Raw genomic sequence first — 27,950 nt, 5'->3', positions numbered from 1 at the left:
AGAAGGAATTCCATGAAGTTATAAAAAAACGGGGAGCCTGAAGGCATCTGCCGTCTGTCAGACGTTAAGTACACCTGGCAGACACCAGAACGCATAGAAATGCACTCTAATACATGCAAAGAAACATCTCTGGCATGCCGAAAGAGCAGTGACAAGAAGACAAAGCATGTGATTAAGAGACAGAGCGAGAGATAAATATCCGCTGAGTGAAAGCGGGAGAAGGGGGTGAGACTGAGGGAGAGATGGAAGAGATGGAAGAGAGGGATACTCACCACGTTGTAGAGGCCTATACACCAGCGCTCAAACAGGATCTGGCCAGAGAAGCCGTTCACAAAGGCGAACCAGAGCTGGGACACAAAGAGAAGGATGAGAGGGGATGAGAGGGACAATAGTGGAGGTGAAACTGCGAGTGAGGGTGGAAGCAGCAGGGCGAGACGGACACGCATTTCTTTACTAAAGGATACGGACACATGACAAAATTAGCTTTGCAGAGCATAAGACTGAACATAGTGATTCATGTGGCAACCCTGTATCAACCCTCTGAAATCCAAAACGGAGAGCCAGAAAGTGTAAAAACAGAGACACTGTCAGGTTTTCAACTTTCCAATGATCCCATCTGTGACTTGGCATTCCGTCGGGGAAATAAACCAAATCGAACCCTAAAATCATTTCATCAAAATCACTTTATTCTACTGGTCTCTTTTAATAAACCACCCAAAATAAACTATTTACTCTGAGTGGATTCTGCAAAAAAAAAAAAAAAAAAAAGTGCTCCTTCGTGCAGCTGTGGAAAATCACGGACTTTTCAGCTAAATTGGGCTGAAATGAAGAGCAGACAGAAGACAAGTAAGGAAACAAATTAAGAATGTAAGCTGTAAAATGTACACGGTATGTAGAGTAACTATTTTTTGTATATGTAGTTATGGCACTTGGAAAAAGACTATGTTGATTCCAGGTTTTCTCAAGTTTTGTATAAAGAATAAAACAAACATTACTTTAAAAAAAAAATTATGGCATTCTGTACAAAAACACATTTCTGAGCTCTCCCTACTTCTAGCTTTGGTTGTGCTGTTTCCATAGAGGTGCAGGACTTTATATTGCAGTGAAAAACATCCTAAAGTGATTAAAAATGTGACGGGAGCGAAACAAAAACAACCAGAAACTGTTTGGAGTTCAGAGTATTAATATTTAAATACAAAACATCCTCAAACAATTGTCTCTGCAGCTCCATTTTTAATCAATCAATGTTTTTAATCAATTCTTAATGCAGACGCTGGCCAGTGCTGATGTCACTTTCTGTCTTTACAGAGGTAAATTTACTGAAACTCACTGTTTAAATGCAACTCCGGCCTAGAGTAAATCTTCATTAATGCCTTAATGCACACACAGCAGACGCTGGCTGATCTGAGGGCAGATAGGGAAAAGGTTTGGGGCCTCTGGTGGGAGTTGTGGCATTCCTGGGGCATACAGTGGAGCATACAGCCTTGGGGTGAGGTCACATACACAAAAACACACTCGCACACACACTCCCATCCCCCTTGTTCTGTCTCCACTAAGTGGACAGAGACCGTCTCCAACCTTTGGCCCAGAGCGCTCTGCTGGAAGCCAGTTACGTGAGATAATCATGGAAACACACATACACACATACACACACAGACAGCGGCAGCGTGAGCGGGACGCTGGACTGCAGACTGCGGCTCCCAGGAGGACCTGCACCTGCTGGCATCCTTAATGTGACACAGAGGGGTGAGGTGGGGGAGGTTTGGGGGAGGTGGGAGCGAGCACAGCTGACAAATACCCCTCATAACAGGCAGGCCAGGGGCTCCAGTGTGCCGCTCAGTCGCACACAGATGAAGCCCTTCCATCATTTCTGACTCACATTAATTCACCCTCACCATAACGACAACTTTAATCCTCACTTTAACCTTAAAATAAGTCGTCACGCTTAATAATTCATGTTATTTACGCTACATAGTGTGACTGAGTAAACAGATTTATGTCCCCACAACACGAGTAACACAAGTACACACACACTGCCGTCGACCTTTGGAGCCAAGGTCTCGTCACTGCTGAGCTAAACACACTTCTTTACGTGTGTGTGTGTGTGTGTGTGTGTGTGTGTGCGCGCGCGCGTCCAAAAGAGACAGAAAGCAGACACCAGAAGGGCACCTCGTCCATCACCGTCAGGGATGTCGGCAAACAGCTGCAAAATGTCTCTGTTAATGTAACTGTGTGTGTGTGTGTGTGTGTGTGTGTGTGTGTGTGTGTGTGTGTGTGTGTGTGTGTGTGTGTGTGTGTGTGTGTGTGTGTGTGTGTGTGTGAGAGAGAGAGAGAAACAGACAGGGTGTGGTGCTGGGGCTCTTACCTCTATTATGTAGAGGACCACATTCTTATAGAAACAGTAGAGGATGCACTTTGTGACCCGGTTGTAGCTCCAAGCCCCGTGGACCAACAGGAGCTTCTCTAGGTAGGAGAACTGTTCATAAAAAAAGAAAAGAGGGCAGAAATATTTCTTTACTTGGAGGAAAAATGAAGGCTAAAAGGAAATGTTAGAGACAGAAGTTGGACACAGTGTGCACCAAGAATGTGACTGAGAGAAGAGACAGTTGTGGCTCGCTGACAGAGATAAGTTGTGCAAGATGCCCAGAGGCAATGAGATAATCAGCACAAACAGTGAAAGTGACAGAATGCGTCAATGTGAGAGAGACAGACACAGAAAAGACAAGACTCCAGAGTAATGAGGACATGGAGAGATGTTTTTGTCATAATAGACACTTAAAAGAATACAAGCAATGTATTTTTACTGTCAATATAGTGGGTTAACCACAATGTTTTTATTTAACACTCTGAACCCCAGAAACCACTGACGGGTTTCAAAGGAATGTTATCTATAAAGAGAGAGAAATAATGCCAAAATTACACAGAAAATTACTGCAGAAACAGAAAAAAAATCTTGGATTTTTCCATTTTTTGATGGTTCTTGAACTAATCATCTGCTATCAAATAGCTTCAAATCGACAAATTTCATCGGAATCCATCTCATTTAAGAATTTGCCAAAAATAAACTGTTTGTACAAACCAGATTCTATAAAAAGCAAAATATTCTGTGCTCCTCTGTGCAACCATGAAGCCATTCAGCTTTGACCAGCAGTCACAAGATGAAAATTCAATTTAACTGTAATTGTTTTTTCTTTTTAAGATTTATGGCATTATAAAAGCGTCACACTGCACAAACAACAATTTGGAGTCTTCTCTACTTCTAGCCAATGAGAAAGGGCAGGACTTTATAGCCTACAGTGAGTAAACATGTGACAGGTTAGAAAAAACACCTAGACGCTGCTTAGGGTTCAGAGAGTTACTGATTGAAATAATTTGGGAAAGTCATAATACAGAAAGGGGAACTTTTTGTGCAACTATTTCATGAGATAGTTTTGTAGTAGAGAAACTTCCAAAAGTTTCAAAAAGACTTTGCGTTTTCTAATTTGCAAAAATACATTTATTCACAATATTTCTGTGCTTGATCTTTATCATGCACAGATTTGACAAGTTCGACAGAGTGCTGGAGTCTTCTTAAAGTTATACTAAAATAATAGATAATAACATCGACAGCATCATCGTTTTTAATAATAAATGTTCAAATTTAAACATTAAATACAACCACTACCCTTTTTAATGGTTTATATATGCAACAGGAAAACTAATAAACTATAATCTGTATTTGATTTCAGTGTAAATGCTTGTGACAAGCTGTGTGTTTAGATTGAAAAGATGATACTGCACTGATCCTTGTCAATGAATTCTCTCTTCAGTCGTTCCCTGAGGGAGGGTTAAAGATCAGGATGAGCTGAAAAGTAAGCAGTGGCCAGTCAACCAAACATGCGTCCCCTCTACTCATGAATAGCCTGTAATATTTTGGGATGTCTGTTATGTGTCTTCATCTACCTGTGCAATGGAGTAGTCCGAGGAGTTGGTGGCCTGCATGCCCTCGTTGCCGCTGATCCCGACTCCGACGTGAGCCGTCTGAATCATCCCCACGTCGTTGGCGCCGTCGCCGATCGCCAGCGTGATGGCCTTCACGTGCTTCTTCACCATGTCCACAATCTCGGACTTCTGCAGCGGAGACACTCTGCAGAAACAAACAGAGACGGTCGGTTGTTACTAAATGCACACATCTGGCTGTACTGGGAGAAAATTAGAGGTAGGGAGACGGCGAGATTAAAGAATATCTCAGGGAAGTAAGAAAGCAAGAAATAAACACAGCAGTCATTTAGAATAAAGCCTGGGAAACTACAAGTGGGAAAGAGTTGAAAGGGGGAAAAAAAAAGATAAATGAGCGGCTGGCAGAAACACACACACACACACACACACTCTCTGCAGCGCTCTGTTTACTGCTCTTCACCTGGTATTAGGAAACAATGATTCACTGTTCTGCTAATAAGATTCTGTGCAGCCCACTTGTGATGTGCTCGTATGAGTTTGTGCATGTGTTCAGGGACCTTCCAGTGGTACTCCACCCTCTTGACCTGTATCACTAATCCTCTCTCTGTAACCAGTTCTGTCTCTTCACTGACAATGGAGAACCGACGGAGGCTCCATTACACACTCTCCCCCCCGCCTCAAGGCCACTGAGAGAGGATGGTGAGGCGTCGTGCTGCTTTTTCTGAAGCACTGCGCATCTGTTTTTTTTTTATGGTGCCATGTACATCTGTGGACAAATGAGAGAGGCTCCATGCAAAGCCACGGATCCGATTCCCTCTATTGTACTGGTGTTCTGTTTGGCTTCACTAAAGAGGTCTTGGATGTGGTTTTTCCTCATAATCCTCCGTTTCCTCCCCCACCTGTCATGAAAGAAGCTGTGGCAGCTTTAGAATTGTGTGAGGCAATTTTTTTTTAAAGGACTATTGTGTGTTTTAGCTCACTTGAATGTGAATAAAGCATAAATAACAATTAATATCCACAAATGAAACTTTGAAGATAAAGGCGGCTGCTCCGGAAATATTGATTGTATCACTTAAATGCCTTTTTAGACATTAACTCTTGTCTGTTAATGTGATGGAAAGCAAACATGTCAGCTTCACATCTGAATGACTCCGCTCATTTTAAAGAAAAAGCTTGAGTAGGTCGGAGCCTGGTGACATTTCATTTTCAACATGGTACAACCCTGAACTGCTTCAAATTGTATTTGGAGAAGCCTTTTTGCCACATTTCGGCACCAACGTTGATCGAAAAACAAGCCTAAGAGCACAAAAGACACAGAGCACTGCCAAAATCACACACAAAAAAAGATGAAATGTCCATAAAACTTGAGACAAGACTAATGAGGCTCAGCAAGTGTTGTTGCTTTCAACTGTTTGAATTTCCTTTCAGTTTATAAAATATCAGAAGCAGGCTCCATAAACCAAAAGAGTGACATGTATTTATTTTTGCATAAATTCCTAAATTGCTCACAACATGTCCTACTAGGATGTAACAGCAAGTCAGACTGTTTGCTTTGTTCACATCAGACGGAGTCACAGTTTATGATCTGCAGCTAAATCATTTGTTAAACGGCAGCTGTCCTCAGGTTTTCATTTTACTGTTAGTACAGTAGTCGTTAGATTGTGAGCCCACATGGGAAGAACTTTTAGCATTGAGGAAACCATAAATAAAATATGCTATGAGTTATTTTGACAGCTTTATAAACTTGCTGTCAGTTTACATGTGCAGTCTTTTGTTCATTAGTATTCGATGCGACACGTGAAGTTCTGTCAAAGCTCATGTGTACGAGAAATACAAACACTGAATGTCTGAATGACCCTGTGATTAACTTACATGTGTAAGTGATCCATATCTGAATGACAGAAAGCTGCCACTTTAACAGACTGGTGACGCAGTAATGTCACATATCCCATTGGAAAAGGGCTGTAATCGTACCCAGCAGATGGAGTTTATACGATCTAAGTTTCTCTTTTGTCAAGCCATTACAAGATTTTTATCATCCTTCCTTTAAAAAGAATTGGTATAGTACCACTTTATTTGTGTACTTCAAAGAGAGGAACACCGTATCAAGGAATGATCACGCTTGGTGATTTCAGAAGGAGGCTGCTTGTGTGGGAAAAATCCACACACACTGTTTACATTCTCACAAAAAAAAAATTGTACTGGACACAGGCACTAAGACTGACTTTATCTCCACTTCTGTTTTCAAAACATGCTTTGTGTGGGGAGACACGTCTACAATACGTCATTCACATACACATACAGCAGCTAAAGTGTCATTATCACCTGCAGCCTGTACAGTGAAAACAAATATGTCTCCAAAGGTGGAGACACTGGAGAAAACTGACACTGGGACTGGGACTAAAGCTGCACAACAAAGCAACTCATATTTCCCACAGTACAGGATTTGCAACTGTAGAAACACATGTACAGTGTGGGAAAAAAATACGTTTTGCAGCATCTTAGATGGGATGTTTGTGCTTTGTATAAAATGCAGTGTTAATTTATCACACATTTATACATTAACTGGCATCATTTGAAGCTAACTTAGGAGTTTAAAGAGGATTTTTTTCGAGGCCAGCTACTTTAATAGTTAGTGGAAAGTAGCCATTGGCTGCTTTAGAGGAGATTATTAAATATTTATACTGCATATCCCTGATTATAGTGATTACGTGAGCCTCAGTGATACATTAGGTGATAGTAATTTGAGTATCAACACTAGACTTACAGTGTTGTCAACATATTAAGCATTTCTTAGAGGGAGGAGGTGCCATCTTCATGACGGCTGAGCAGATGCAGTGAATTTCTACCATCAATGCTCTGATAACACCATATTAAATCATGTGCAGCTGCATGAGCCATCACACGCAAACGGAAGACAGCATGATGATACGACAAAATCAAATTATGAGCAGATGTACGGCCCTGCAGACACACACACACGCACATCTGACCGGCGCCCACAGGTCCTAAAGATGGTCTATCTTCTATGAATATGTAAGCAGGATCATTTCCTGGTCAAGCTGAAATCACAGAGCTGGGTGGTCTTCATACATTAGGCATGTGCAAAATCACACACACCTCTCACACACACCCTACCACGGGTTATTTGCAAGGGGAAAACCTCAGAGAGCGTTTTGGCCTCTGTAGTCCCCGCTGAAGGATGGGATCAACCCCTGCTCTTTGTTTTTCCTGTTTCTGCATCTGAAGTGTGTCTGCCTGTGCGTCTCTCGGCCTCTGACCACAAATCTCTCTTCATCTCTCCCTCTCTGTGTCTCTCTACCTTTCCTCTAAACACTGCTAACAGTGTCCGGGATTGTGTAAAGTGGAGTTGGAAAGATGAAAGGCTCCCAGTGCTCTTCACGGTGGAACTGAGCAGAAAATAAGCAGCCGCTAAGTCCTCCTATAAACAAACGCACAGTGAAGTCAGGAACCCAAGCGTACGAGTGCACTCGACTCCGCCGGCCCCCGAGACACACAAACACGCATGCATTCCCACACTTTGAAGCATCACACACATACAGTAGGTGAGAAACAGCCTCGCAGACAGCTTCACACTTCTAAGTCAAAGCTATGTCTCTTTACACACAGGAACCTTATTTACAGGGCCGTGGCTGTACATAACCGCTCATTACAGGAATCATGTAGAGCACTGGTTCCCAGCATAAGGGTCGGGACCTCCCAAGGGGTCATAGGATGCATCTAAGGCGTCATGAGTTGATTACAGGGAAGGAAACAATGCTAAATTAACTGTGCCACATTTTTTGGCTCTAATCTTTGCGTTTTTATATCCTGTTTTGCTCCAGCTCATCAGGAATGTAACAATTATTAAAATTAAAGAGTCTGAGCAGCTCAACTGTTGGCTTAAGCATTCCTTGGAATTACATTTTTGTTTTGTGTTGAAGGGTCACATGCAAGGGTGTCTATTTGTTTGAGAACCAGAGTGCACCTTTGATGCATGTGCACGGTTACGTTGTGGCTCATTTGCGCGGCTACAGTGGCAACTATACATACATCAGTCAACTCTAGCTGACCACGCGATCAGACGTCAGTCCGACCGCACGAATAGTTCATAAAGTCATCATGTGCAGCTCATTTATTTACAAAAAGAACAAGTTAAATTTCATCTAATGGATCATTTCCATATTGTCTCAGAATGATGTTCCCTGTCAAATGAAAATTATATGGTACACTGCACGCCGACAGTCTTATTAGGTTATTTTTGTAAATAAACCCGACTTCCGACCCAAACATGGACTCTAGAAATAATGGAGATAAATGAGCTGTACAGATTCAAATAAGGGCTTCAAAGTAGTAATTTTTTTGCATTATTATTCTTGCCTTTTTAGCCGTTCCAAAAAATGAAAGGATATTTTCCTGCTTTTTCATCTTTACTAGTCAACATACAGCCCAGCGGAAAAACGATTTAATTGACTGTGTCGCTCAAAGGAAACCGGCAACTACCAGCAACTTTAAAGGTGGAATGTTTTCATGAATTAATGAACACTTTAAATGTCAGTATGACAACCGTATTTGTTATTGCTGGTTCTCTTGCTTGACCCATGCTTTAGTGATGATTGAACTTTCAAGAGCATAAAAATGAATATTAGTTTAGAATTATGCAAATTGTGAATATTCTATTTCCTCTCTTGAAGAAAAAAAATAATGACATGTAGTTATAGTGTGCTCTGGAATCATTGCACCTATTAGTTACACACCCAAAGAGGTTTAGAGGGACAGAACAACATCATGAAACACAGATATCAACTAAAATCAGTGCTTTTTTCCTGATTTCTAAAGTATTTTTGCTCTTTTTCTAATTTTAAAGAGAGCCAATTGTAGCCAGTATCTGTACAAGAAGTAACCGCTCATTTAAAAGATGATCTAAAACTGGAAAAAAGACGGTGATGGGCTTAGCAGGCCAATCTTGGTATGCCTGGAACACACTAATGAGGGTTAATTTGGTCTGCAACAATTAATTTTCATCACCAAGCTCCAGCCAAAGAAGAAATGGAGGAATTCGGAGAGAAAAAGATGCACAGAGGATATAAAGAGTGAAGGGTACAGGAAAGGAAGCTGGAGGCTGTTTGCAAGGCCTGTGAGATCTGAGTCCGGATATGGCTCGGATATGCAAGGGAGAGTCGATTACCTCCCTCCTGGCTACACACACACACACACACACACACAGACAGACAAAAGACGAGTGGAAACTCTTTTGTTTAACATCACAGCTGGTACCGAGTGGAACATGACCAAAGAAGGCAACATGCAGTAAACATTATATGAACGGAGTGCACTTTGTATCAATGGAAATGTCTAATGGCAATGTGCATGTGTGTGTGTCAGTGCCCGGTCCAGTGATCCCATCCGTGAGTCATGACATTTCCATGCATCGTGCTGTATTACATTACTCCTGACAGACTTTCATCATCCTCATTCATTTGCTGACCGTGGGCAACCAGCAACCTTTACGAACTGACGCAAACACAGGTATGCAAGCCTGCAGACGGACACGCACACAATTTCTGTCTTTATCACGCACACAGTAGAGCTACGATCAATCTGTTTTTGCATGTGTTTGTATACATTTTTAATTCATAGGCGCACAACTTGGACATTTAGTTTCTTTAACCCTCCTGTTGTCTTCATTTACCGGCACCAAAAAATATTGTTTCCTTGTCTGAAAAAATTCAAAAATTTAGAAAAAAAAATCCTCAAATTTCTGAAAACTTGCAAAACCTTCAGGAAGAAAATTCCAATAGTGTCTTAAATGTTTTATTTTTTTTAAATCACCCAAATTTGGCATGAAAATTCTTGTAAATATTCTCAAAAAATTAGTAAAAATCTTCCAGAAATTCCTAAAAAAATATCTAAAGTGATGACATATATATCAGTAAAACTTCTAATATTTTCTTTAAGAACATTCACAAAATTTTTTTTATCAAAATCCAGCGAATTTCGCTGGATTTTCGTTGATTTTTTTGTGAATGTCCTTAAGAAACATTTTTAGCATTTCATTTTTTCCACCAAAAAATATTCAAAGATTTCCCAAAAATGTTGAAAATGTGGACATCAGAAGTTTCACTGTGAAAATATAATTTTTTTTCCACATTTTCAAACTTTAAAACGGGTCGATTTTGACCCACAGTACAACAGAAGGGTTAAACTTAAAGGACCTTTACAGCATTTTTTTTACCTGAGCAGGACAGAAGCTTGCAGGTATGTTTTCATCAAAGGTATAGAGTGTGCAACATTCAACCCCAGTTACATAATGATGCACAACAAAAGAAACAGCTAAGAACCAAGGGTGTGACTTTGCAGGATGAAATATTGCATTAAAAACTCTTTAGGGAGCGTGAAATTGTCACTATGCGGATATGCTCTCCCTTTTTATTCGTGCAGTGGGACTTTCCCACAAGAGACCAATGATCCAACATATCTGTTAAAGTGTTTCTTATACAGTGTGCTTGTTGTCTTGACAGATTAAAATTCCAGACTTTGTCTAGACTCCTGTCAGCCGGATTTGTTACAGTTTTTCAGTCAGAAGACGTAAACTTCGTCCACGTTGCCGTTTCCTATGAGTTTAGGGTGTGCTTTCGTGAGATTTTCACATTCATGGTACTTTTGCGGGATTAAGTAAATTTCACCAGATATTTTCCAACAGAACGAAATTTCATCAGACATAAAGGCATCTTATTTTCATTTTCAATTATTCCATGAGCTACATCATGGACAAAATGTGATTAATATATTGTAACGGCACCACAAAGGAAAACTTAAACAGTAACTAAGTTAAAACACTAAAATGCTTTATGAATTCAGCATCTTTCCAATCTATTCCAGGTATTCTGGACCAGACAATTTAGTCTGATTATGCATGTGTCAGTGTGTATGACGAATGAGTTTTCTGTACCGGCAGCAGATGACAGCTTTGCAGGATAACGCCAAGTCGAGGAAGGCCTGGCGGAGCTCGAAGGACAGGGCGTATTTCAGCGTCTGGCCATCGATGATCAGCGCCAGCTCGTTTTCTTTCCTCAGAGAGTCGCCGAGGGATGAGCAGTGAGTTGTGAGCGTGGCACGAGTAGCCTGCAAGAAGACACAGAAGGGAGCATTTAGGTCTATATTGAATTTCTTCCCATCAAGAAAGAATGACTGTAGCTCCCCCTTCCCCAAACAGAGGTTTTCACACATAGCGCTCCATCTTGAACATCTTTTCTGCAGATATCTTAAATTAGCAACACACAAGGCTTAAGCATATATCGAGAAATGTTGTTAGCTTACTGTAAAAACCTAACCTCTAACCCCACCACGAGTGCCAACAATCTTAAATCTGCTTCCCAACTAAACATAACTCCAAATCCGACACAGAAAAGGACTCTTCTTCTGACCAGATTTTCAGGTTTTATGCTTTTTGCGGCTTCACAAAGCGGTGAAAATACAAATCACACACATCAAAACACACAGACCAATTTGCTGAAAGGTCAAAACCACTCCAAGTAAATGGAAGACACATGCTCCTGGTTGCACAGTTTGCTTTCATCTGGGGGAAACAATCTGCTTCTGTGCACACTAAACAATTAAGAATGCCAATATAAAGTTCACAGTCGCTCCACATCATCACAACATGCTGACGGTACGAGGACCTGAAGGCATGCTCAACCATGCGGGGAAATCTTAAATCTGTTTTGGGAAAGCAGCAACATATTGTGGAGACAAAACCAGAAGATAGATAAAAGATAGATAAAAGACTAATGACGTAGCAGAGAAAAATACATCATTCATGTGTAACTGCACAGTCTAAGCGTGTCTGTGTTTGTTTAAATGCCAGCTCGCCTGCAGGGCAGTAGTTTGGGGCAGTTTTGATGGAGCTCTTGATAATAGAGGAACAGGGATTAATAGAGAAAATAAACAACCCACAGAGATGTAATGAATTCCATGTGGAGAACCAGACACGCTACAAGCTCACCCCCACAACCAGACATGAACACATGAACACCTGAACTCTTGAAAAGACGGCTTCCATGAGATCTCAATGTTACCCGTACATTTATAGAAATGTACTATCAATGAACAACATCCAAACAGTGACAACTATGTTTGAGATTAATGGAGACAGTCCTCGCTCTGACTTCTAGGAATTCTTTATCTAAAGGAGATCACCAGGTGGATTCATGTTAAAGCCAAAACCATTCAAACAGTAAACACCTGGAACAGGAATGTTTTATCCATCAATACTGTAACAAACAGCTCACTAACTCTATCTGGGGACAGCTTTCTTGGTTGTGCACGTGGAATTCAGCTTATTCTCATAATAAATGAGGATTGACGTGAAATGAAATGACCCCTAACATGACTTGTTTGTGGAAAGATGGGCAAACACAACCAAACACGCAGCAAGCAGCGACGCAAGACACAGCTCTAGACGCAAAAATGCACAAAAATTTGGCGCCATGAAGAATCCTCTCAGTCTCTCACAGTGGGTTATTGGCGGCCGTCTGACCTGAGAGAATCCAGTGACCCACAGAGAGGTGACCCCTCCGTCCAGCGACCAGCGTGAGCACAGCGAACACGCATACATGTATGTAACACAATCACACGAACAATGCAGTCTCTCTTCTTCTTGCCAAATAGCGATGCACACATGCGTACCCTCCACACACAAGTGTCCCGCCTCTTCCCAAAAATTCCCTGCTCTTGTTTTCTCAGCCCGAGGCTGTGTGTTTTTCTTTGTATGCCGGAATTCCTGTTTGCATTCACCTTTTTCCCCCAAACAGAGGAAAGGAAAACAAAAACATAATGAAAGGATTAGAGGAGATTACAGGTTGTCAGAGTCCCGAAACTCAAAGGGACTATGTGTGTGTGTGTGTGTGTGTGTGTAGTGCATGTGTTTTTATAGAGGAGTACAACACGTGTATGCATGTATGAGTGTATGTGTTGGCATGTAAACGCACAGGGGGTTGTGTGGATGTACATGCAGAGCCTGTGTGAAAGATGGGGATCTGTTTGTCGTCACTTCATCACAGAGTGGACAAGAAGCCTCTGCAGCATAATGCAAAGTAAACTAGTATAAAATTAATTTTTAAAAAAACGCAGTTATTAAGGACCTGTAGAAATGTCTGTGTCGGGTCTGATACCGTAAACGTGTGAGGCAACAGTCGCTAATTTCACATTTAAACTGGGGCTCTATGATGTATTGTTTCAGCATCAACAATGTGTTGTATTCTCGTGCAATAGTCACATCGCCAAGTGAAGTAACGCAGCTCAACTCACAGACATAACACTGTACTTTCTCCCTGCTTAATACAAAAAGAAAACCTGCACAGTCTACAAGGTAAGTCTGTCTGATAGATCATATACTTTAAAAGTTCTTCAATACACAGATTTTTTATAAGTTTTATTTAAAGACACAGAGTTTGTTTACATGCACAGCGAATGAGAATCTGAGAAACACTGCAGAGGAAGAATAAGCTGCAGTAGTTGGAAAATATTTCAGCTACAGAAAGGATGGCATTGGACAAAAACAGGCTCTGTCAGCAGTACCTTCTAATTCAATTCAAAATTAGAACTAATTTGGTTGACCATTTAAATTGGAAACAAAAAGCTCTGTATGACGAGGGCAAAGCCAGATCTGAACACCATTCGAAGCAAACAGCGTTATAGGAAAGCTTTTGGCAGTGTAAAAACTGTATAAGAGAGGTTCAAAAGGGCTTTTTTGTCATTTTTTTTATTTCAAATGCAAATGCAATCCACTTCAAAATGAACTGCTTCTCAATAGAGTTATCTGGCAAAAACTCATACATTTTCATATTGTAACACACTTGGCAGAAAAACTAGATCCCTAATTCAAATCCAGCTTACTAAGAAGAATATCGTAATATCTCAGTGACTAGCTGTGTCTGACATTCACTATAGCATGAATCAGTGTAAACATCAGGTTATAAAGGCGCAGTCACACAGCAGGGCCAGTCTGAGCTTTAGCCGTGCTTAAGCCAACCTGAGATAATAACCAGGCTAAGCTTGAGAAGATTGAAAAGGCAACTGAGCTACAAACACTATTTAGGTCTTGAAGCTAAAAGGCAGTCACCTGCAGAGCAGCAAGTCCAGACCGAACTGTATCTTCCTGACAAAAGAGCGTTGCATAAACGCGTATAAAATGGCTCACAAGGGTCCACTACGATCTGTTAATACTTTCTCAAAGAGAGAAAAAACACGAGACAAGAAAGAAAAAAATGCATTATTATGCAGTTTCCCCTCTTTCTCACGCTAAATTACCTCCTATTTTTGGAGGCTGTAGAGGAAAAAAGGCTTAATTCTTTGATTGCACCACTTACAATATGACAGATCTCATTAGCAAGCATTTCAGGTTCCAAACTAAATGTTTATTTTTCATACGCATCTGGTCTTGAAGAAAGCAGAACTTTCCAACACACATATGCACACACTTTGTAGGCTGTGTTCACAGGCCCGTCAGCATGGAACTTTATCAGGTTTATATTTGGACCACAGAATGGGCAGGGCATGGAGGCGGTTTGAGATATCGCAGGTCACCTTCTCTCATTGCATACTTTACCATAAAATGCATACGCGCAAACAAATGCACACCTCTATAAATGAACACTGAGGACGGGGGAAGCCAAAAGCTGATCCATTCCAGGCCACCCACTCCAGGAACAGCCCAATCACTTCATGATAAATGAACATAGCCACAGTATAAAATATACAACGACGCATTAAGCAAGATAAATACGCCAGGGTACAAAGAAAAGAGGAAGGACGGAAGGCGAGGAGTGTGAACCAGACTTGGGAAAAGGCTGAAAGACAGAGCGGAAACCGCTGAGTGAAAAGAAGGCGGAGGAAGACATGCTCGTGTTTGCAGTGCAAATTCTGTCACCAGTGAGATTTAATATACCGTTTAATCATCAGACTGTGCATCTGTGCAAACACCCACATCCTCTGCTGCCTGAGCCTGAAATACACACACATGTGGACTTCAACACTGAGAGGTCTGGTGCTCAGCAAGCTATTGGAAAATAAGAAAATGCCGGGACAACAAAACATGCAAGTCGAGGCATCACAAAACGTGTGTGTGTGTGTGTGTGTGCAAATGATTAATGAGCAGAAGAAAGATCTTGTTTGTTTAAGAGTTGTACTGCGGGCAGCGTGACAAGGATGATGGGGGAGATTGTGAGAAAGTTGGATGAAATGTATATTCAGAACTATCGAGCTGATCAGGGTGACCGTGCGCCACTGCATCTTGGGTAAACAGGAGAGCACGGCTGATTTAGGCTCATCACAGATATATCGGTACTGGCATATATACATTATCCAATATAACTGCTTATTTTTAAAGAACTTATTGCAGAAAACAAGGCTTGGGATAAGTTAAAAGTGGTGTCTGCATATACCGTAGTTTGCAGAACAGAGCACTTTAATTTCATTGTCTGTAATACTATGAGACACATTTGCAGCAAGCAGGGTAAACAGAGGGGTGTCAAGTGGCAATCTTTACTGCTAGATCAGAAAATATGTTTTCAAAAAGCTAATGAACAATGTGTCCATCTTTATATCTCTCTTTAACTAATGTGTATCACATTCATTTGCTATATCGAAGCCCAGTCTTCCTATACATTATACATTAATAGGAGTCAAACTAATGCTCATGTTACACGATTAAATGTTCATGGAATTAAATAAAAATCGCTAAAATTTAATAGTCTGCTTTCCCGCTAAATAAAGCGTCCACTGCGACACTGTTTATGTCTTGACTTAGCAGTTACTAAATGCGACTATTACACACTAAGAGCAATATTTTGCTAAATTTGTAGCATAAATGTCATAGCTAGCTTGACAGAGTAGGTGGTTTAGTGAAGAGGATATATTGCAATGAATTTCATTTGTGTTATATTTGATATACTACCTAAGATTAAATATAAATTCACTGTTGGTGAATATTAAGCGAGTTGGAAGAATATAGAATTAAACATGCAATACAGGCCAGTTTGACTCCAGTTCCCAAGCCATTGCCACAAACCAGGAAGTTAGCCATTTTCACAGCGGCTAAGGCTATGCTAACAGCTAGCAGCTAAATTAGTAAGCAGCCACAGATTATCCAAAAACAGACTCTGACAAACAATAATTAATAATATTTTCAAATACAGGCCTTGATGAGTAACAAAAGTGACAGAATAGTAAAAATTAATTAAACAGAGATGAAAAGCAGATAGACAAACTTGATTAATCTCAATAAACTAAACGATTAGCAAACTCAGAATGTCGTAGTGTCATGGATGCTCTGGCTTCATCTCTCCTGTTAGCATACATAATTGACTTTAGTTATTCTTATTAATGAAGAAGCCTAGTGTGAATGCTGGGTTCCATGCTATTAAACACTGTTTAAACATAAAATTGAATGTGTATTGGTTCTGGAAATCAGTTACTGGACTTTAGCAAACAATAATCTGCATCAGTATCAGACCTGAAAAAACTATATCGGTCCCTTATATTGCCCCATAAAATTCAGTCTCAGTTGGCCTACTGTAAACAGGATGATGTGTGTGTGTCAGATTCAGATTCCAAGATGGAAATAAGAAGACAAAAAGGGGAATTTACATCTTCATGCTTAGTATTGACTAAACAGAGGCAGAGATTTGTGTCAGTCTGTGTGTGGCATGTGATCCGAAGGTGACAGATGGCGCTTGTCACAGCTTCAGCGATCGCAAACCGTTTACCCAGGAGGCATTGCTCACTGGGTTTGTTTTGATGAGGAGGAGCACCAAAAGGAGATCACATTACCACTCACTCATCGCCCTCACATGGCTCAGCCAGATCTTCCCCCCTCTTCCACTCTGCCTTTCTCTTTCCAGATTGTCTGTCTCATACATGAAGTACAATAAACACTGCCCCTGCTTTGTTCACAAACACACTTTTGTGTTTCCGCAAAGATAAACACATATTTTGTTGCTTGTTTCCGCTCTTCTCGACTCTCCGTCTGATGCGCACGCATTTTTCCTCGGGGTGTGTGGTCGCTTCCCATGCACAGAGATCGCACTGACAGATGTGGAGTTAGTGGGGCAAGGAAGGACGGAGAATGGACTAGAGAGGGGTTGCATCTGCTGCCTGAAGTGGAAAAATGTGGGACAAATTTTTAAAAAATGGGAGCAAGAGGTCAACCACGAGGAAAGCTGTCCATACGCAGCTTCTGTTTTTACTCCCATGCAGGTTACACTCTCAAACAGGCCCACATGCATAACGAAGCTGACACGGGTTATTTTAGGTGCCAGATAAGTGTTTCGCTGAAGATGGTGTGACTTTCATCTGCATCAGTCATAACTGGAGCTCTTTGAAGTCGTCCTGATAGACAAGTGTGACTGACACCACACATGAGAGCGGCTCTTCTCTTACAAACGTGTCCAAATTTAAATCCAGATTTTCGGCCTTGGAGTTATTATTAAGATGTTTATGGAAGCCATAAACAGTGATGATAAAGGATGCCGCCCTGTCTTGTGTTTGCCGCGTTGCATCTACAGTCACTTGAAAGTGTTCTGCAAACACTCGGAGCACTAAAGCGTACTGTAGATCATGTACTCATCACAAGAAAAGGTCTGCATATGACCCTTCGTTTATGTTTAAGCAGCTGGGCCTCACAGCTTTTCTGCATCAGTACACGTGTGACACGCAGCCAACAAGAATGTGTTCGTACAACCACTTCACAAAAGCCCTTTGAATTATAGCATTTATTTTTCAAGTCAGGAAAACATCTTTTCACTCTAGACCGATATGTCATTTTTTGTCCTTCGTCTTTTAAACAGGAAAGCCAGAATCAGGCCCCCTGGAGTTGCTGAACCTTCAAAGGCTCGTTGAAGGACCGATCTCAGGGTGGATAGTCCCCGTTTTAGTGATCTGAGGCCAAGATTTCCAGCTAAAAGATGCATATCCAGCCAAGTTGTTGTAAATTGTTGCTACATGAAGTCTTTGTCTGAATAAGGAAACCCTGAAACTGAATTACATAAATTAATTTTAAGCCTCCTGTTGTCCTCATTTACGGGAACCAAAAAATAGAGTTTCCTTGTCTGAAAAAATCCAAAAATTCAGCAAAAAAATCCCAAATTTCTGAAAAGTTGCAAAAACTTCAGGAAGTACATTCCAATGATTCATTAAAAGTCTCCCTTAGGGGTTCAAATTCCCGCTCGCGGCCCTTTGCTGCATGTCTTCCCCCAGCTCTTCTCCCTGTTTCCTGTCTCTTTCACTGTGACTATCAAATAAAGAAAAGGCCAAAAAATTACTTAATGAATAAAAGTCTTATTTAAAAAAATAGACCAAGTTTGGCAAGAAAATCCTGGTAAATATTTTCAAAAAATGTTTAAAAATCTTCAAAAAGAATCCTAAAAATATCTAAAGTGATCACAAATATATCAGTTAAACTTCTAATATTTTTGAATTTCGCTGGATTTTGGTTGATTTTTTTGTGAATGTTCTTAAGAAACATTTTAAACATTTTTTTCCACCAAAAATGTTCCAAAATTTCCCAAAAATGTTGAAAATGTGGACATCAAGAAGTTTCACTGTGAACATATAATTTTTTCCCCACATTTTCAAATTTTTAAACGGGTCAATTTTGATCCACAAGACGACACAACAGTCAACGACAGTTCCAGTCATCATGAGCGCTTTATTTTGAAAAACAACCTGTGGATCTGTTCATGCTGTAATCACAGAACTAGCTTTTACAAGTGGCCTCATCGCTTTCCTCCAGCTCTCATTAATACAAAGAGTTGTCTGAAAAATTTGCAAGTTCTAAACAAAGTTTGCTGGATCAGCTCAGCAACAGCAACCCACCGCCCTCTTTTTTGTTTATACTGCAAGCTTCATCTTTAGACAGCACCTCTCAGCGATGGTTCATGGTTACCCTCTTCTGCCTCATTTCAAGTCACTCAGCTGTACAAGAGATTGTTGTTTGTTTTTCTGCCTGAAAGTAGTCCCAGTGTAAAGGATTAGAAAGTTTTTCTTTTCTGGCATGTAAGTACAAAAAATACTCACATCTTACAATAACAAAAACATCTGTCTTATGTGTCATTTATGTTGAAATCTCTGCAGAGCCATTTTCCAAGAAAGATGGGATTAACATTCACTTTGCCTGCAATTAGAGTGCATAGATAAGAATTTCAAATATGTACAAATGGGAGGATGTTGTCACAATCGAAGTGAATGTTTCATCCTCGGAGCCAGACAACAATCAATCTGTATTCGATCAAACACAGCAAAAAGGCTGCGAATAAACCATATTAAGATCGACCGTTTACAGTGTTAACTCTACAGGCTCTCACCCCTTTATGTTGATTGAAAAAGCAATGCTCAGTCTAATGCGCCCTTATTGCCTAAACATTAAATGTTCACCCAATTCAACTCCATGTGCTCAGCGAATAAGTGGCCTTGCACGCTGTCTGGCTTTTGACCAGCAGTTCCCAAAGTCTGGAAGCCTCCAGGCCTCACTATCTATAAGTGTAAAAGAGCACAATTTCTCAACCAGTCCCCTTCTCTGAAATTAAACATAATACGAGAATGCTGATCATGCTGTAGACCAATAAAATTATTCTGCAAGCTCCCTCACAAGCTCCATGTGATGCTCAGCGTAAACATAGATGTCTCTCCATCGAGGTTTAACACACACTTTGGGCCTACAAACCCGCACTCGCACACATAGCCTTAAACAAATACACACAAGCACGCACGCAGTGTTTACGCTTGAAATTTATGAGGTATAATCTCCCCACATCTCACATATAAACAAACTCTGTAAAAGGGAACACACTGTGATCGTCTGTGTGTGTGTGTGAGAGCGCTGTACGTGTCGGAGTCTGGGAGACTGTCTGAACGACACAGAGACACATGACAGACACACAAAGACACATGACAGCAATCAGCCACTTTAGCAAAGCCGTCCCACATGAAACCTGATGCACAGAACGCAAAACTGGGGTAAAGAAAATTTAATTTAGGAGATAAAGAACGTCTCAGATCTCACTCTAAGAAGCAATATGAAGTAACTGAACACTTAAAATGAGTGTCTGGCATTAAGCTAGAAATAGGTTAGATAAGGAAGGCAAAGTCAGGCCACTGAGAGAAGTGATAGTTCAGTGCTTGTCTCGTTTCATCCCTTTCTCTAAAGGGGGACACCAGAGACTTTAATTACCTGCACCTGTGAGCACACAAAGAGTCCCACCCACCAATCTGGCGGCGGACCACACCTTAGCTCCCACGGTAACCTGCTCAGGACCCCAACACATAACCCCATCCCTCCTGTAAACACAATGCACTGTACGCAGACGTGAAGGAGGAGGCCTTCAGGAGGAAGAGGAGGGTCTACTCACATCCAGAGAGTCCTCGTTTACGATGATGAGGGACATGCCGTGTGTCACCAGGCGACAGGAGTAACCTGAGAGGCAGAGGGGGGGGGATGGGAAAGAGATTAGATTTACTCGAACCCAAAACACAGGTGAAAAACTTGTCACATGCATGAGCGAAATTACAAAATCCTGCCTCACACAACAATCTGAGCCCGTCTTGTATCCCGATAGCAATCTGCTATGCACGCTTCAACTGGATCATGTATTAATTAAACACAGGAAATTTAAAAAAAAGCGAACTGACAATTACTTAAAGCTAATACAGCTGTGGTGGATCAGGATGTTGGCTAATGCAGGATATCATTTCACTCGCGCACAGCTGTGTGAAAAATGAAAAAGGGGGATCTGCACGCTGTAGTCTCAAAGGATTTCCCAGCTTTTAAACTAAGAGCGACAAGTGTCTGCTCAGATTTAGTTTTTCCAAGCCCTGTTTTTCTTGGACATCTGCCACCGGCTTCCTTCTAGACTGCCAAGAAACTGAACATGCTCATGTCACTGCTGTACCACGGCTACACAACGGCTACAAACCCTAACGGCTGCTTGCACAATTCACTTAGAGAATGGAGGCATGTCAGGCATCTCTCAGCCCAGATAATGCCTGCTATTCTCCCAGCCATGACTTAATCAACTCCACAACTGCCGCAGCAACTTCCCGTCTTTTGCAGGATGGGCATAGTGTCACTTGAATGCTTTCCTCTCACCTATGTTGATTGCAGTCTCCTGCTTGTCTCCAGTGAGGACCCAGATCTTGATGTCAGCCCTCATCAGAGTGGCGATTGTTTCTGGGACGCCCGCCTGGAGACGGTCCTCTATGGCTGTAGCACCCAGCAGCATTAGGTTCTGTTAATGGATGAAGAAAGAACTTGACATGCAGTTTCCAAAAAAAAAGGGAGCAAAAACAAAACACGGCACAAAATAGATCATCACATTGAAGCTACAAACTCAGCCGGGCATCACCAGCCTGCATGTGAGGACTCTTTCTCTCTGGAGAGCATCATCCACATCTAATTTGGGGATGACAGTGATGCCAGCAGATTCAGCCCAGTTGGTAAAGCACCTCATTTTGAACCTCTGTACCAACTCTGTTTCTTCGTGCCAAGAAGTAAGCCATTACCTCCCCCCCACCGCCTCCCCTGCTTTAATTTGTTCAGCATTTAAATGCATGTGTACCCTCATTAGACACACACACACAAACAGACGCACAAGTTAACACTGCTGTGTTGTTGACTCCAGTTTTATGGAGCTTTTGGCAGGCTGGTGCAGGTAATTACCCTTGTGGTCTCCCAGTCGGAGCTCCCCTCCTTCTCCTCCTCCTGCTGCTGCTGCTTCCTCTTTTTTTTCTAACCTCCTCACTTACTTTTCTCACCTCGAATCTCTCCTGTAAATTCTTGGTCTCCACACTTATCAGCTCAGCCCTTGACTGAAGTCTCCATTATCCTGTTGCTTAACTTTTTCAAGCCTTCTGCAATGCTCTGCCTTCACACAAAGGCCGGTAAATGTCTTTACATTGTGATAGAACACAAATAACACACACACTTAAGATAAATCTAACTGCAATGCAATTTAAGGATGAGTAATGAAGTAGGACCATAATTTGCTCTGAGTTTGGAGTCAATGGAGCCACTCTGCCACCTGCTGGCAGCCAAGATATGTGTGTTTCTGAGTGTGCAAGTTTAAGTGAAAGGAATTTATCAATACTGCTATTCAATTTAATATTCACGACAAAAAGGAATTTAAACATAATAAACTTGTCCACTCCAGAAAGTTCACCTGTCAGTCAAATTTTCCACTAGAATGTCAATTTTTAACATGTCCAAATATTATTTAGTGTTTTCCCATCATAACATAAATAAATAGTAACACTACAACACACTAAACCATGCTCTGACACATATCGATACTAAGCCAGATTATCACAGACAAAAAACAGACAACACTGCTGCCTTGAAGTGCTTAAAAAGACTTGCCTAATTAGGTTAATTAACTCTTAAAACAGAGATTTTAAGATTCCAGGCTCTTTGCTTTCCCCAAAACATCCCTACAGATAAAGAGATGGTGCGTTTACCTTTTCCAGCAGCTCATAAACCTCCTCCAGTTTCTGAGCGCGGTCTTTGAGTACGATGCTGACACGATTGTATTCCTTCAGCCACTCCTGATAGGCGTCTTCCTCCAGGTCCACGTACGCAAAACACAGCGTCCTCAGGCCTGAGTGGGAAGAGAGAGCAGGAGATGATCAAACACTGAGAGGAGAAATAGCCGTCTTCAAGAAGGAGTGAATAGTCCAATGCTTTTATACTGGAAAAAGCAGAAAGAAGGGAGAAAACCCAGGAGAAGGTGATGCTGACTGATGGAACTGAACCCTCAGCTGGAGGTGGGACTAAGTGATGCCACATCTTGACATGTACAATAGATCTAAATGTGTATCAATCTAAAGTTGTAAGCCGGACACCACTGATAACTGATTTTGCATCTATTGGCTGGCTGACTGGATGTGTTCCTGGACATATTCTGCTTAATTTTTTGCTTAAGATTGCAGATGAAAGTCTTTAAGGTGATGACTAAATGAACTCATGAGTCAATGCTGCACAAGCCAACATCGGACTGCAAAATGCCTTTTTGTTCATGTTGTTAAGTTACTCCCAAAGCCATCAAAGCTGTAATTTAAAGTGGAGATAAGCAGTATTTTTTGGCATGACTGGGCAAAAAAAATTCTCAATAACCTCTCAATATATTGGAATTCAAGTCATCTTAGAGGAAAGTAAAAGTCTGCCCCTCCTCCCAGCTCTTTGAAGAGGATTTCATCCAATCACAGAGCTTCTGACACGGATCCCATCAGAGAGAGCAGCAAAGCCCACTGTGGTAATAGGATGTGGTGACAGAATAGGATCAGGAGGACTTTCACTCAGGAGGATGGGAGCCGTGTACTATGAAGAGCCACAGATGAAAGCTGACTTTTAGCTGGACTATTTTGGTGTGTTTGAAGCGTGTAAATATGCCTATGCTTGTCTCGTAGGAGGGACAGCAGGACAGTGTTTTCTAATTCTGGTGTTTTCTGTCTAGATTTCCACCTACTGTAGCTTTAAATCTACACTTCTTATGTATGAAAAAAACCATCTTCAAACACAAGCAAATCAAAGCTAGAGAAGAGCTAATGCAGCTACCTAAAGTGGATGGGTACTGAAATAAACACAGAGAAAAACAGATGTCCACCGTACCAATTCAGCTCCTTTTTTCTCCCTTTTTCCCCTCCCTACCTTCAGTAGCAAACTGTTCCAGATGAGCAACAGTTAAATCTTTATACTGAGATGCTTCCGTCAGGCGCTCGAAAATAACATTATCCTGCAAAAAAAGAAATTCTGCATTAAATGAAAAATATGTCACGACGTTTGGAGTGCTGAATGATACCCATGATGAGATAAACATACAGCTCCTTTGCAGTACAGCCGTAGCCTCCCACTGGGCGTCCTGACCACCACAGACATGCGTTTGCGGTTACTGTGAAGAAATCAGTGGGTTTAGTTTCAACGCACAACAGTCATCTTTCAAGAATTATTTACTGGTTGAGAAGAGCAATAACGGAGAGGATTACCTGGAAAACTCGAGCACATTTAGGAGTTCATAGCTCATCTCGTTTCCTCTCTGGAAGACACAGAAGAATAATAAACTCCAGTCCAACAAGCAGCTGTAATTCCAGAGAAATGTGAGCACATACAGCGTCAATAATGACTGAATGTGGGGTCCGAGCTGTGAACACGAAGCCGAGGCCTTTGGCTCCTTTGACCAGCGCGCCTTCGTCTGGCGAGGAGGCCTGGTAGATGATCTGGTTCTCCTCCCTCTCTGGTACCACCGTGTGGCAAACCGCCATCATTGTCAGGAACTCGCAGATCTGAGGTGATGTAGGCTAAACACACACATAAAAACACAATGGGCGTAACGTTTAACCCTCCTGTTGTCCTCATTTACAGGCACCAAAAAATATTGTTTCCTCGTCTGAAAAAAATCCAAAAGTTTAGCAAAAAAATTCTACAAATTTCTGAAAATTTGCAAATCCTTCAGGAAGAAAACTCCAATAATTCCTTAAAAGTTTCCCTTAAAAGTTGTATTTTAAGAAAAATACCCCTAATTTGGCAAGAAAATTCTTGTAAATATTTTCAAAAAATGAGTAAAAATCTTCCAAAATAAAATCATAAAAATATCTAAAGTGATTACAAATATATCAGGAAAATTTCTAATATTTTCTTTAATCCTCCTGTCGTCCTGCGGGTCAAATTGACCCGTTTTAAAGTTTTAAAAATGTGGAAAATGTATATATATTTTCACAGTGAAAACTTCCACATTTTCAAAATTTTGTAGGAAATTTTTAAACATTTTTTGGTGGAAAAAAACAAATTAAAAAATGTTTAAGAACATTCAGAAAAAAATCAACCAAAATCCAGTGAATTTTGCTGTCAAATTTGGGGATTTTCTATTTTTTAAAAAAATAATTTTTGAGGGAAACTTTCAGGAATTTTCTTCCTGAAGATTTTGCAAATTTTTATAAATTTGGGGAAATTATTTCTGAATTTTTGGACTTTTTTCAGACAAGGCAACAACATTTTTTGGTAAGGACAACATGAGGGTTAAGAGCATTCACATAAAATCAACCAAAATTCAGAGAATTTCACTGGATTTTGGTTAATTTTGTGAATGTTCTTAAACATTTTTAACATTTATTTTTTTCAACCAAAAAATGTTCAAAGATTTCCCAAAAATGTTGAAAATGTGAACATCAGAAGTTTCACTGAAAAAAAATATTTTTTTCGACATTTTCAAACTTTAAAAACGAGTCAGTTTTGACCCGCAGGACAAGACAAGGGTTGACAGCAGCTTCTAATAGCGTCAAATAGAGAAATCTGAGAAAAGCCTTTGAGACACCTACATGGTTCTTCTCAATGTTTTGAATGAGAGCTGGGTCGTCAAACTCTGTAGAGTTGTGGCTGCTGGACGGAAGATTGCTGTAGGACACATGAGAGGACGTATTTTAGCAATCGTGCACAAACAGATGTTAGCATTATGATAGAACTTCATCCTAAAACAACCAAAGTTTCTCTACGTGAAGTCATTTCAGAAAACGTGCAAAGCCAAACATGAAGAAAAGTATATCAGAAAGGGAAAGACGGATGAGAAGAGCGGGGGTCACTAACCTGAAGTCCTCCATTGAACGATCACAGTCAAGATCAGGGAAGTGGCTGCAGTTATGGATGAGGGTGAATCGCAGAAGGAATCAGTTTAAAATCAGTTGATGAATTGATTAGTACATTTGATCATGCATGCAAGAGTAAAAGAACTGAAGAACAGCCTAATTAAGTTAGTCGGAGACATGAATTAGTTGAACAGTAAGTGCATCTGGAGGCATTATGAGCTCTTTCACTAGGATGCTAAGATTTAACAACTCATTTACAAAGGAGAAAACTAACCCGTATGTAATCCCCGCAATGGTACACTTCTTAAAGTGCATGACGTTACAGGTTAGAGTTCCTGTCTTGTCGGAAAAGAGGTATTTCACCTGGAAAAGACAGATATGAACAGGGATGAGAGCAAACATGAGTAATGCAATTTCCTTTTCTATATTCAGTGATAAGGATAATAAAGAACTGACCTGGCCCAGTTCCTCGTTAAGATTGGACGTTCGAGCCATGGCTGGTGTGTCCGTCTCTGAGTAGTACATCTCCACATCCTGAGGAAAAAACACAACCAAAGCTATCAGGACCACTCAGAGTCCATACATATGAAACGTGCGTTACAGAACGTAGATGCTTCGTACCCAGTTGATGAAAAGCGCCTGTGTGAACTTAACCACCTCCAGAGTGACCAGCAGGCTGATGGGGATCAGGTTGTTGTACAGGATGATGAACGTCAGCAGGTTGTACGCAAAGTTCGTGGAGATGTCAGCTGATGTCACACACAAAATTCGCTCATTTAGTATCCCTTCAACCCAAATTCCCCTTTACAGTGAGGAGATTTAAGCTGCGGGCCGTAAAGTGTGTTGGATTTTTCTGTGTTCTCACCGGCTCGTGACAGGTACCAGCAGGCGTCTTCTGTGTGTTCTTTGTTCCAGATGGCGGCGCCCACAGAGCTGACCAGCGCCATGACCAGCAGGATGCCAAACAGGACGAGGATTTGCATGTTGGTGACCCGCTCCACATTAGAACGCTTCAGCGGCGCTTTGGTGGAGTTCTAAGAGGTGAAACAAGTGAGAAATAAACACCAAATAAGCGACAATGCTGTGTCTCCGGGAAGAGAACGCTCAAATGTCAGGGCCTTTAAGCTCTTCACTTTTACTTATTTAATTAGTCACACAAAAATAGTAACACAAATCTCTTATTAAAAAGACTTTCATAAGTGTGTGTGGACTGCAGTGTGTGTGAGCAATCTACACACAAAAAAGCACTGAAGATTATTTCCTCCTCGGTTTGGATGGACTCCCAGCCATGAATGTGTCACAGAGTGGAGTTAATTAAAGTCTCTAAACTTGCGCCACGAGGGTCATAAAGGAGAAAGATTTTTAACGATAAAACAATCAGAAATTCCCTGCCAAATGTCTTTTTCCAGGATATTTTTTATGCATCATACACAGTTTACAGACTTAAGAGAACACTCTGGATTTACCTGCATCAGTTTGGAGTCGTGGCCGGTGTAGACGACGATTCCTACAACCCACTGAGTGTTCCTGAGCTGAGCGCCGCGCAGCAACACCTGGTCTGGACCCAGAGGAGCTGGACTGAGGAAAAAGGCAGGTGATAAGTACAAAACCTGCTAAATGGAGGTAGATTTCTTATGCTCATATTGAGGTGTCCCTGAGCAAGACACCAAACCTCTAACTGCTCCTGATGGGTCGTGGTTAGCGCCTTGCATTTCAGCTTCCACCATCAGTGTGTGAATGTGTGAATGTGATGTATAATTTAAAGCGCTTTGGGTATCATTCAGGTATAGCAAAGCGGTCTATAAATACAGACCATTTACCATTTCTCAAGTTGATGCTCTCAGTATTTGTTTTCTTTTGAGTCACTTCTCAAGCTTTACATCTTTATTAAATAAAACCTTGTATAAATTGTGATTTATTTAAAGAATTCAAATGTTTGCACATTAAAAAAAAAGTTTCTTTGTCATAGCTGTAATCGCTATACGCTATACGTATATATGGCAAATAAATTACTTTACCCTGCTGTTCTGGCTACATCAGTGTTGCACAAAGATATAATTTACATAGAACAGATAAACTGTACACATTTTAAAAAGCAACAACAATAAGGAGTGCAACAGATCACAAAACTCACAGTTTGGATTTTATCAGGGTTTTTGGGTCATGGATCAGATCATTATTTGAATTTTTTGAAAATAAAAAAGGGTGTAAAGACAAGTACCGTGTCTCTGTTGACTACTTTTACTGTGTTCCATTCATGTGACCACAAAACTGATTTGCAGTCGCAACTCTGCATCAAGATTTGTGGGCATTCAGCACTGTTTGTAAGCAAGATTATATAAAAACTACTGAGTGGATATTCATGAAACTTGATGTAGAGGTGGCCA

The 27,950-nt window shown here is 40.9% G+C and overlaps 1 protein-coding gene across 6 annotated transcripts in view; it reads right to left on the bottom strand.

The window, feature by feature from the left end:
* The window catches only part of atp8a2 (ATPase phospholipid transporting 8A2), a 57,527-nt gene that overhangs the window by 13,843 nt on the left and 15,734 nt on the right, over positions 1 to 27,950 (bottom strand). For 5 of the 6 annotated variants that reach the window (XM_051940371.1, XM_022195089.2, XM_022195091.2 and 2 more), the window contains 18 exons: positions 27,030 to 27,141; positions 26,429 to 26,597; positions 26,185 to 26,312; positions 26,020 to 26,097; positions 25,838 to 25,926; positions 25,565 to 25,609; positions 25,300 to 25,375; positions 24,094 to 24,282; positions 23,971 to 24,020; positions 23,807 to 23,876; positions 23,636 to 23,720; positions 22,447 to 22,586; positions 21,083 to 21,221; positions 20,346 to 20,410; positions 10,892 to 11,064; positions 3,943 to 4,126; positions 2,366 to 2,476; positions 273 to 347 (listed from right to left, as the gene is read on the bottom strand). In XM_051940371.1, the coding sequence (XP_051796331.1) occupies positions 273 to 347; positions 2,366 to 2,476; positions 3,943 to 4,126; positions 10,892 to 11,064; positions 20,346 to 20,410; positions 21,083 to 21,221; positions 22,447 to 22,586; positions 23,636 to 23,720; positions 23,807 to 23,876; positions 23,971 to 24,020; positions 24,094 to 24,282; positions 25,300 to 25,375; positions 25,565 to 25,609; positions 25,838 to 25,926; positions 26,020 to 26,097; positions 26,185 to 26,312; positions 26,429 to 26,597; positions 27,030 to 27,141 (1,978 nt within the window). The remainder of the gene's footprint in view (positions 1 to 272; positions 348 to 2,365; positions 2,477 to 3,942; positions 4,127 to 10,891; positions 11,065 to 20,345; positions 20,411 to 21,082; positions 21,222 to 22,446; positions 22,587 to 23,635; positions 23,721 to 23,806; positions 23,877 to 23,970; positions 24,021 to 24,093; positions 24,283 to 25,299; positions 25,376 to 25,564; positions 25,610 to 25,837; positions 25,927 to 26,019; positions 26,098 to 26,184; positions 26,313 to 26,428; positions 26,598 to 27,029; positions 27,142 to 27,950) is intronic. The other variant, XM_051940372.1, reaches the window with a different exon arrangement.

This window comes from Acanthochromis polyacanthus, chromosome 20 (genome assembly GCF_021347895.1).
Source record: "Acanthochromis polyacanthus isolate Apoly-LR-REF ecotype Palm Island chromosome 20, KAUST_Apoly_ChrSc, whole genome shotgun sequence".
Classification (NCBI taxonomy): domain Eukaryota; kingdom Metazoa; phylum Chordata; class Actinopteri; family Pomacentridae; genus Acanthochromis; species Acanthochromis polyacanthus.
Note: the sequence above shows the minus strand (reverse complement) of the source record. Positions and strands in the feature narration are given on the sequence as shown.